The 12,142-nt window shown below is 40.3% G+C and overlaps 1 protein-coding gene and 1 pseudogene across 2 annotated transcripts in view; one reads left to right on the top strand and one right to left on the bottom strand.

Annotated features, from left to right (window-relative positions):
- Positions 1-1,021: 1,021 nt before the first annotated feature.
- LOC126236627 (uncharacterized) overlaps positions 1,022-12,142 on the top strand; it is a 122,876-nt gene continuing 111,755 nt past the window's right edge. For both annotated transcript variants that reach the window (XM_049946075.1, XM_049946074.1), the window contains exon 1: positions 1,022-1,229. In XM_049946075.1, the coding sequence (XP_049802032.1) occupies positions 1,110-1,229 (120 nt within the window). In that variant the 5' untranslated portion in view covers positions 1,022-1,109. The remainder of the gene's footprint in view (positions 1,230-12,142) is intronic.
- On the bottom strand, positions 2,920-3,036 carry LOC126237790 (5S ribosomal RNA; annotated as a pseudogene).

The following is a 12,142-nucleotide window of genomic DNA, read 5'->3' as shown; positions in this document are numbered from 1 at the left end:
ACATGTATGCACTCGTTCTGAAATATAATAAATTTAGAGCGGACAGCTTTCTTTTCGTCTTTCCAATTTCCAGATGGCCTGCTAATCTGGCTGAACAAGTCAAGGGCATCTTTCTTTTTTTAATATCAGGATCCTATAATTCTTCAAAATTGGTTTGTCCTTCCTCACTTGATCCTTCTGATACAGTTTCTGTTGCTGTATGTACTTAAAATGATGGGCGCTTTCCTTGTCCTGTAACAGTTTTGCGCGAAGTCTAGCGATCTGCACATTCTAATACTCCAAACGCATTTTGTAGACACAAATAACTGCACTTAATGTTACCACTTCATCGTCAAGGCAGGTCGGTTTTGACGATTCGGATGAATCTGGCACTGATATGTGGAGAGTTGAACTGGCTCTTTCTGCGCCATAGATTATTTTACAACTTTAGAGGGATTGTCAAACGTATCTGGCAGTTTCTTCTTCATCGTCAGTTGACGTGACTTATTTGGAATGTCAAACAATGTGGCTAACTGCATTCCACAAGAGTTTATTATTAACACGTTTCTTGTAGTGCCTGCATTCATGAACTGCGTTTTGTTCGACATATAGTTGACAAAACTTAACTTTTTATATAGATAAACAGGGTCTTTTTCATATTCACTAGCCATTTTCTGTTTCTAAAACCAAACATTAATCACCAATATACATTTCGTTTGCAAGCGAATCCTGACGATATAGTTTAGTAACATAATGGTATATGCCTCTCAGGGTCCTTAGGAAACCTATAAAAAGACAGATGTGGCATCTTCTTCTCCTTGTTGCTACAATTTATTGCGCTACGCTACGCTCCCGTCTGTAAAAAAGATTGTACAAACCAAAATAAACAACCATTATTCGCTTGCATGATCGCACCGATCTCAACAGTTAAACTTACTGTCCGCTTGGCGCGCTGTTGACGTAGCAGACAACAAAATTGAGATGAATTGTCGCGACTGTTATGTTAGACTGTCTGAAATATCTTTGATATTTGTGGTGAGAGGTGGGGATTTGTTGTGGTGCGGTGCAGCGTGTTTGTGTAGAGGTTATGTTTTAGTTTGCCGACGAAGTAGGTGTACTTGAAAAATTACATGATGGATATGCATTTGAAATTATTTTTCTTAGAAGATTGCTTCAAACCTAATAAAGGATACAGTTATCTTCGTAATTCTTTGAATTCACTTCTCGAACACAAAACGTTTTCTCTGAAAGTGAGTATGTTATAAATGCAACGTAATTATTATTAAGGTTTTTGTGTTGTCAGGCGTCAAATAACGTATGAGACTTGTCGAAATTGACATTCATGAACTGTGGCACGAACCGTTAATTTGGACACTCTCCACGCACCAGTATAAGGTGTCTGTTGAGATGGCAAATATCTTGTACAGTTCTTGATGCTGTGACGTTATTTTGAGTGTCGACGTTGATATATTTTTGTAATGTGAATGTATTGATATCTGCTGCTTCTACAACATTCTTGCAGTTGTCTTACAGAGTCGATTGATTGGGTTGGAGAGAAAGGGACCAAACTACAGGGTCATCAGTCCCTGTTACAGAGTCGTAGCAGTATTACTCACTTGTCACCCCGTACTTCATACTACCCAGGAACTAACGAAATATAAATTGGATACTGTAGAATTCTTTGATAAGAACTTCCTCCTTGTTATTGTGCCTTATAATTTGTTTTGGTTTCTGTTCATGGTGCGTTTTGTTGGAGGTAGTTCTAAACCTTACAGCAGCTGTTTAAATTGGTAGCTATGTTATGACAACGATACTGAATTATTGTCTAAAAATCCGTTCTGTGAATCACTTCCGTCTGTTATTTAAAACATTAAACGTTTTAATGCCAACTTGACATAGTGAACACTAATTTGCGCGGGGGGGATTGACATAGTGAACACTAATTTGCGCGGGGGGGGGGGGGATTACAGGCAGGGTGCTTGTGAAACAGGATGGACTGGAACCTTAAGTTGATGATCCAATATGTTCGCAGTAATATACTGCAAGAAAAGTGGCACATTGTTTAGGAGGTTAGGAAACTACTGTCATGTTTGAGTTTTACAGTGAACAGGAGTTCAGATATATGTTGTCGGTTGTTTCCCGGACCCCACTCATGGCAAGTACCATGCTGTCTCCTCATAAAATGATACAGTAGATTTATTTCCTCCACCCAAGCCTGTTTGTTCTTTCGAGATATTTCAACAGTGGAACATAAGAACTATGAAGTTCTTTACTTTCTCTGATTTCTACTGTCATTAATGTTTGGGGGAAGTCATTCTGACGTAGGTTCTCTATGGTGTCATAAAATTGCTTATGAGAAATATCATGGTGATTCATTAAAATGCAAAATACCACTTCTTTTCGTAACGAATTTTCTCTTTGCAGCAGAATATTGCTGATTTGAAACTTCCTGGCCAATTAAAACTGTGTGCTACTCGTCGATTCAAGTCTGGGAACTTTGTAGTTTGATGCTTGTATGGGTTGTGCTTGGGAACTTTGCCAGTCCGAGATTCGAGCCTTGGTCCAGCAAATTACTGTTTAGTAAAGTTTTTCAAAAGAAGCTAAGTAAACAAACAAACATATGAGGGCATGAGATACTCTGGTGTTGCAAAGGGAGGCACCAGGTAGAAAAGGTAGCGAACCATTATTACTGGGTATTAATGGTATCTAACTCTTCCTCTGCAGTGATATACATATAAAGCACCCCGTCTTCAGACCACAGTGGCCCATCGGGACCATCCGACCGCCTTGTCATCCTCTGTTGAGGATGCGGATAGGAGGGGCGTGTGGTCAGCACACCGCTCTCCCGGTCGTTACAATGGTTTTCTTTGACCGTAGCTGCTACTGTTCGGTCGAGGAGCTCATCAGTTGGCATCACGAGGCTGAGTGCACCCCGAAAAATGGCAACAGCGCATGGTGGCCGGATGGTCACCCATCCAAGTGCCAGCCACGCCCGACAGCGCTTAACTTCGGTGATCTCACGGGAACTGGTGTGTCCACTGTGGCAAGGCCGTTGCCGATATACGTATAAATAACATCAAAAAGATAGAAAAACAACGCAGAAGAGTCATTGAAAAATTTTTGAAGAATGTCTCACAGGTACAAAGGGGAGGGTGGAAGAAAATTGCTGAGAAACGAATGTTGAGGAAGTTAAGGTGTGTTTTTGATGTATCTGGTATACAACAAGGAGTAGATTGAAAGGTAATTGTGTCCTCTCTTTACTTAGCATGCCAAAAAGCTCATGACAAAGAGGCTTGCAGTAATCCAGTTTTGAAACTGTTCATACCTATCACAGTTGTGATGTGAAACCCAGTTCTTTCTCCTCTTCCAGTAGACCCGGGAGGTGACAGATACTGGCACCCAGGTTGAGGCAGTGCTTGATTTCCAAGAAGCATTTGATGCATTCCCTCACCTAATGAACAAAATATGAGTGTATGGATCATCAGACAGTCTTTGTGTCTGGATTGAGGAGCTTGTAGCAAATAGAGCAGAGTTTATCATTCTTAATAGAGGGAAATCTTAAGATCTAAAAGTAATTTTAAGAATCGGACAGTTCCCTTGACCTATATAGCTCAACAGCAGCTCCCGATCCCACAAGTTGGAATTGAACATTTCCCTTGACCTATATAGCTCAACAGCAACTCCCAATACCGGAAAACCCACAGCCACAACCACACATTGGAATCGAACACTTCCCTTGACCTATATAAGTCAACAGAAACTACCGATACCAGATCATAAAACCCAAAACTACAACCACGTCCACAATCATCACTACCTCAAAAAACACAACAAACCAACAAAAGTGGAATCGAACACTTCCCTTGACTTTTTATCCTTACGACATCTCCACATACAGCCGTCCCTGGTCTGAGACGCCGGAACTTTAAGTTATCCTCATTTCTTCACGACATACTGAACACTTCATGACTTCATCCAAAAATTCGAATAGTTGAAGAAATTTTATTAGAGACAACGCACTGCCCCCATCATCACCGACAACCAAAAACTGATGACCCTGTCAGTCATTTCCATACCTACCAAAGACATAAAAAAGCAATTTACCAAAATTCACACATGACAAACAGAAAATAACTACAATAACGTCAAAATAACAAACTAAGATCGTTAACTCACTGAAAAATATTCCGCTGAAAGCACAGTCCCGATACCACACACGTGCAATGCTATCATGCAAATGAACCCCATATGCCACGTAACACGCTACCCATAAACACACCACCAGGGAAAACCACCGACCTCAACAATATGCCACCTATAAACACACCACACACGTAAACAAAAACAAAAACATCACCTAACATACCACCAGAGAGCACCACCGATCACATCAAAACGACACCTACAAACACGCCACTCTCACAAACTAAATTCTGCGCCATCGTGACGTCACACACAACAACAGCCTTACGTCACGGGTCAAAGCCGACGGGTGGGATTGGATGCTTTGGTCGACCCGGCACCTTTTACTAACTTGACACGTTCCACATCATTGCGAAGTGTTGTATTCATGATCGATTGAACAAGTACTAATCTAATCTAATCTCTGTGTGCTGTAATTAATCTATTCTGATCCTCACAATCCCTATGGGAGCAATTTGTAGGGGGCTGTAGTATGTTCTTAGAGTTATTATTTAAAGCTGGTTCTTGAAACTTCATTAGTAGAATTTCTTGGGATAGTTTGTCTATCTTCAAGAGTCTGCCAGATCAGCTCTTTGGTCAAATCAGTGGCTCTCCCGTGGGTGAAACAAACCTGTAACCATTCATGCTGTCCTTCTCTGTATGCATTCAATATCTCTGCTAGTCCTATCTGATACAGGTCTGACACACTTTAGCAATATTCCAGCATGGGTCTCACAAGTGGTTTGTAAGCGGTCTCTTATGTAGACCGATTGCATTTCCCTAGTGTTCTATCAATAAACCGAAGTCTGATACCCATGTTCCCCACAAATGAGCCTATGTGTGTGTTCCTCTTCACACCCCTACTAACTGTTACACCCAAGTATTTGTATGAGTTTACAAATTACAACTATGACACAGATTCCAACTATGACTCACTCATACTATGTTTCTTTTTTAAGTGCACAATTTTACATTGTTGAACATTTTAAACAAGGTGCTAGTCGTTTTTTCAAGCTCCAACTGAATTTTTGTACAGCTTCATTCAGACTGTATTTCATTGTAGATATCTGCATCATTTGTGAATAGCCTGAGGTTACTATTAGCACTGTCGGCAAAATCATTAATATACAACATGAACAGCGAGGGAACCATCACACTTCCCTGTATGCACCCGAAGTTACTTCTGCATCTGTCGATGACTCTCCATCCAAGATAACATGCTGTGTCCTCTTTAACAAGAAATCCTCTGTCCAGTCACATATTTCGTCTGGTACCCCCATGTGGTTGTAGTTTTGATAATAAGTGTAGAAGTGCTTCTGGGTAAAATACTTTTTAGAAATCAAGAAATATTCGGCCCACCTGACTGTTCTGATTGATGGCTTTCAGATGTCGTATGAGAAAATGGCAATTGACAGAAATTGATGTCAAGATCTGAAGAAAACGAGCATCATGCATCATCAAAGAATCATTTAGAAAGTGCAAAAGCTTTACTGTTAAAATTCACAAATGATGCAGATATCTACAATGAAATACAGTCTGAATGAAGCTGTACGAAAATTCAGTTGGAGCTTGACAAAATGACTAGCACCTTGTTTAAAATTAAATATGTTCAAGCTCACACAGAGACCTATCAACATTCGTTTCTTCTGCACACCAGTTGTGACTGGAACAAAAAACAAAAAAAGGGGGAGGGGGAAGTGACAGTGTGCATTAAGTACACTCTGCCATGCATGATGAGATGAGAATCTGACATCAGACAACGAGTAGTGTGGCTCTGTGGTAAGAGACTGGACTGGCCGTCAGGAGGCCAGTGGTGTGGATCCCCTTCATGCCATCCGAATTTCAATTTTTCTTAATTTCCCTAAATTTTGTTAGTTGTATGATTGTGATGAAAGAGCATAGTCAATTTCTGTTTTCTATCCAAGCTTGTGCTTTGTGCCTAGTAACCACATTGTCAATGAGATACTGAACTCTAAATCATCCTTTATCTGAGAGCAACTCTGCCTTCTGAATATGGGTAATACACATTGAAACTACTTCCTCCTGCACACCTGTTGTTGCAGACAAGTCGAGAGTAAGTGTGGTTGAGGTTCTACATACAAATCCCCGAATAAGATTAAGTAGTCCCTGAAAGGAATTCTCTGAGATGAGATGAATGCCCAGCAGAGAAAACTGGATCCTATATACTGAGCTGGCCTTTCCAGAACCTTGAGATAGTGTCCAGGACTAGGTAGATAATATTTGAAAGTGTGACTCACTCCATTGCAACAGCAGCTGTGCCAAAAGACTACACTTAGATTGAAAATGTATCCTCAATGTAGGGGAGGGTTGTTCATTGCCAAGTAGTCATTAGAGAGTTGCTGCAACTAGCTGCATGAGTAATAGCCTGGAAAGTGTGGTCAGTTAGTGGTTGTAAGTGATTGTACTATTTTATGCTTCTCTCCACTTTGTCATTGATTTGTTGGCTACAGTTGATAATAAATAGGGTAGATGACTAATCTGCATAAAATTTGTATTACTTTTAATCATTCTTGTCATATTTATAACCAAAATGAACTGTTGACAATAAATGCTCCCTTTTTTGTGTGGGGGGGTATGGTTCTTGCTCATTGTGGGGCCACGGCATGTGGTACGCTGCTTAAGGAGCTCAGTCAGTGACATTTGAGTGGGGAATGGCCATCTCCATTAGCCCTCTTTTACTGTGAGCTCTGGATGTGCTTCAGCAGTTACTGTTCACTTCATCAGTGGATCATGGTTCATGAGAATTGCACAAACTTCTAATAACCTCTCATGGGACAGTGCAATATAGCAACAGTAGATCAATATCATTATTATGGTGGCTATATTAGCCTTGAAAATTGGTGAACTCTGGATGTGCCTCAGCTATTACTGTTCAGTACATCAGAGGAGGATCATGGCTGATGAGAATTGTACATACTTGTAATAACCTCTCATGAGACAATGCGATACGGCAACAGTAGATCAATGATGTCATTATTATGGCGGCTACGTTAGCCTTGAAAATTGGTCAATCAGTGTGTCATTAACATCAAAACATTATCTGAACAAAAGCCAAGAGAAGCTAAGGCTATCTCTGTGGCAAGTAGGGGATCAGTCTTCTAGAGTCTTATAAGTAAGACTGTGTCCAGGGCATGGTGCACCATCTCCCTAGACTTGTTCCAAGTGCCAAATCACAGAGAAAATGTTTCAAACACTCATTACTAGATAGCACATGGTTTTCTTGCCAAGCAGTGCTTCCCTCTGTAGTTCAGGTTGCCATGTGTCAGTCTCCTCCCTTTAGTTACTGCAAAGTTTGTGTGAAAAGCAAACTGAATATGAGATTTTGCTTGAATCAGTACAACATCTTTGTAATGGAATGAATTAATTTTGCATTTCAAAAATAGTAAAGAAAAGTAAAAAGTGGTATGACTAAAGTGACTAATACTAAGGTATCCCAAATAACTGTTAAAAATTCTTACTCTGAAACAGAAGAACGTCACAGTGATTAAAAGAGGAAAGACTATGGCTGATGTATGCCATGCCATGCTTCATCTGAAGGACCAGCTGTGTTTATTTGTAAGTTGCAAAACAGAAAGACCTGTTGATAATGTTGTCATTTATTTCTCAACAGCACAGTAAACCTTGCAACATCTGCTCCCATGAATGGAGTTGTGTTGAACAGAAGTCAATACTGGAAGAATTTATTTTTCTTGAATTTAATTTTGTTATTCTATTGTAAAAATGGAAAAGGTATAAGAAATGGTACGAGATGACTACAGTTGCACTAGTTAAGACATTACTGCCATATTTATGTTCTTTTGTTATCATAAAACGTAGTGCCTCAGTGTTAATGGCAGTTAAAACAATAACTGTCATAGTGCTTTTATGTGCTTGGCAAAATTTTTAATTTTCTGTTTTGTCTCGTTAGTTTTTTGCAGTGATGAGGGGAGCAGCATAAATCTGTTGTATTAGAATATCTTCTCAGTTTTTTGGATACAAATAAGTTTTATACAAAAAGAGGTACATTGTTTTTTGATTCTCCTGACAAATGAGAGATTTGGCACTCAAAACTATTGTCATTTCCACTCATCATATTTAGAGAATCTGCCAACAATTTTGTTTCCAGTAGCTGATGGATGCACAGTTAATGAGGAAAATATTACCAGAAGTGCAACTTGAAACCATGGGCGTGGATGTTGACTGTGATCTTAACACAGACATTATTCCACTTACCCGTCTTCCAGTATGTATGTGTGTAAACAATTGCAATCACAAATTCTTTGATTTCTCAGAACTTATTTAAAAAAAAAAGTTGGTATAACCAAGGTGATACTTTTTAGTGAGACCCCCCCCCCCCCCACTCCCTCCTCACACACATAAACCTAATATTACAATGAAGCTAGTTAAAATCTTTGACTCACAGGGTGTGACCTTTTCTTGCCAGGGATTATCATGAGACTTGCTTAAAAAATAAACAATGGATTCTACTGAAATGATCAAAATCTCTATGCGAAGTAGCTCTCAAAAAGCTAGAAAGAAACAATCCCATCAGCTACGACACTGAAATATACATTACCTGAATTTATCTAAGAATAGTGGAGTATAATAATTTTTTACATCAATTAACAAGTAAAGCAACTTACAAAATAAAGATGATACATGTGTTAAAAAAAAAGATGAAATTATTTTATGAAGTTGTTTGTTTGATTAGCGAATGGTGGTGTAGATATGAAATAGGCAGATATAAAGAAAATTTCAGGTGCAATAACATGAGCTATTAAACAAAGGCAAGAGCTCCAAACAAAAAATAATAGAAACTTGATAGAACATGCGTAATGAAACAAAATGTCATGTCCCTTGGCCCTCATTGTGTGCCACCTCTGCCAATGTATCATGCACCGGCCCATCATTCCCCTGCTGTGCTTCTCTCCTCCTACCAGAACCCCCCCCCCCCCCCAAAAAAAAAAAAAAAAAAAAAAAGAGAGAGAAACAAACGCAGCCCCTCCCTACACTAGACATGGCAGTCTTGTCACACATCCATCTAATCCCTGCATGCTCTGACAGACGCCCCTCTCCCTTTTTTTAATGTGTCACAGAGTGACTGTCTCATCCAATTTTTTATCAACTGATCACCTAGTTACATTGATTTGTGGTGCTCCTTCATCTTTTTTCTCTTGTTATCTTTATTTCTTTTCCTTTGAATATTATTTATTACTTTTTAAGATCTGCTTGAACATGTAGGCGAACATATGCTACACTGTGGTTTTGAATAAAAGATGAGCAACCACCCACTTATGTATGTTTAGTTAAGCATTTTACAAAGGTGGGATGGAGAAGACTTGTTTATTTGTCCTTTCCAAATGTCCTCCTCAGGAGGCTCTTGACTTTTTCATGAGTATGAGTGTGGTAAGGATGGGACCCCAAGCTGTTGCAGCACTTACTTCCATTTTTGTGTTGTAATCTCTGCCTATCCTTACTTCCCTTAGTTTCTTTCTCAAGGTGACAGCCTTTGATATTGCCCCAGATATTTCTCTATGTTCTGCTTTCTTTCACTTATATCATTATCCTTTTACTTTACACCAATTTTTCGGCTGAAATAATTTTTGGACCTTTTTCGGGTTTGACCTCCTGTGTGTCTGGTGGTGTGGGCCGACTGGGGAAGAAAACCTGAAAAACACTGAGATGGCATCGACTCAACAAGTTGTTGGAATCCCCTGCAGAAATATTCAGCCATGCTGTCTGTATAACCACCCGTAATTGTGAATGTGTTACCATGGCAGGATTTTGTGCATGAACTGACCTCTCAATTATGTCCCGTAAATGTTTTATACGATTTATGTCGGGCAACCTTGGTGACCAAATCATTCACTCGAACTGTCCAGAATGTTCTTGAAACCGATTGCAAACAATAGTGGCATGGTGACATGACATCAAATGTGAATGGTCTCCAAGTAGCCAAACATAACCATCTCCAGTCAATGATCAGTTCAGTTGGACGAGAGGACTCAGCCCGGTCCATGTGAACACAACCCACCCCATTATGGAGTCGCCACCGGATTGCACAGTTCCTCGGGTCCATGGCTTCTTGGGGTCTGTGCTATACTCAGATCCTACCATCAGCTCATACCTACTGAAATTGGGACTCATCTGACCAGGCCACAGTTTTCCAGTCATCTAGGATCCAACTGGTACCGTCACAAGCCTAGGAGAGGCACTACAGGCATTTTTAAGCTGTTAGCAAAGGCACTTGCTTTGGTCATCTGCTGCCATAGCCCATTAACACCAAATTTCGCCACACTGTCCTAACATATACACTCATCGTACGTCACATGTTGATTTCTGCGGTTATTTCATACAGTGTTGCTCATCTGTTAGCACTGACAACTCTGCACAAACACAGCTACTCTCGGTTGTTGAGTGGAGGCTGTCAGCTATTTCAGTGTCTGTGGTAAGAGGTAGTGCCTGAAATTTAGTATTATTGCCACTCTCTTGACACTGTGGATCTCAGAATATTGAATTCCCTAATGATTCCCAAAACTGAACATCCTGTGCATCTAGCTCCAATTACCATTCCACTTTCAGAGACTGTTAATTCCTATTGTGCAGCCATAATCTCATCAGAAACCTTTTCACATGAATCACCTGAGTATAAATGACAGCTCCACCAATGCACTACCCTTTTATACCTTGTGTACGTGCTAAGACCACTATCTGAATATGTGCACATTGTTATCCCATGACTTTTGTCACCTCAGTGTAGTGCCAACTGGCTACATTGTTAAAGATTCTGTGCTCACAATAACTGTGTAGATTCATATATGCTCTTAAAAGAAAGTGCAGTAGAATCTGATGTGGTTGGGTCATTATGTAGGCTTTGGGAGGGCTCATTAACAGCACAGACATCACACTTCTGATTCCTGAGCTGCTAGCTTCTCTTGCGTGTCAAGGAGTAGATGCCAGTCTTCTTGGAGCATCAGTACTTCCTGCAATGCCTGTTGTGCCAGATGACTTTTGCTGCATCTGGGTGGAGAGCCCTGGATTGGAGTAGGTAGCATCAGGACAGACATTTCACTCTCGAAACACATCAAACAAAATCAACATAATGGCCATACTGATCCAGCTCTCTCAGCAGATACTTATAAATACTTAAGTGTGGACAGTTACAATCCAACTGCTTTCTCTTCCCTGCCTACCCATGACCAAGCCAGATGACTGGGAACAGAACAATTTATTCAGTACCTGGTGTGTACTAGAACAAATGGAGATACTTTTACAGCAATGAAACCATTATTATTTGAGGAACACACAGGTCAAGAGATATGTTTTGAGAAGTGGACTCATTGGGAAAATTGTAAAATGGATCTCTGTTGATTAAAGCCTTTTCTGCTGTACAGTCTCCAGCACTTCAGACATGTGAAAGACTGGGGGGACACACTGGTGACTACTACTTCACATAAAACTCTGAATATGCTACAAAGAGTTATATTTCACAGAGATCTTACGCTATAGACAGATGAGGGTCTATGAGCTAATATATAATGGTGAGGTGTATGTTTTGACCAACACTTACAGAAGGGTTCAAAAAATGAGCTTTATAAAAGTTAAGTTGTGGTGTCTAGATGTGATGCGAAATCTTATGTCCTACCACCTGTGGGATGTTTCTGATGCTTATGCTCTTGATAACAGACCCAAATGCAGAAGTCTTTTTGGTGCCACCCATGGCTACATCTGGGTTACCTACTGGATGATCTCCCCCCCCCCCCCCCCCCCCAAATCTCATAGTCTCTCTACAGTGGTTGCTTCTCAAGAATAATTGCGGCAATGACCTTTTTTCAATGATCCTATCTCTCTCTTGTCACTGCTTGATGAACCAGTTACAACACTGGGTGCTTTGAAAAGCTAGCTGAGAGTTCTATTCGTCTGCTGTCACCTTGACCCCTACTCTGTCAGACTGCACTGACAAGGTTGTGCGAGATGTCTC

Source organism: Schistocerca nitens, chromosome 2 (assembly GCF_023898315.1).
Source record: "Schistocerca nitens isolate TAMUIC-IGC-003100 chromosome 2, iqSchNite1.1, whole genome shotgun sequence".
NCBI lineage: Eukaryota > Metazoa > Arthropoda > Insecta > Orthoptera > Acrididae > Schistocerca > Schistocerca nitens.
This window is presented reverse-complemented; position numbering and strand designations above follow the sequence as displayed.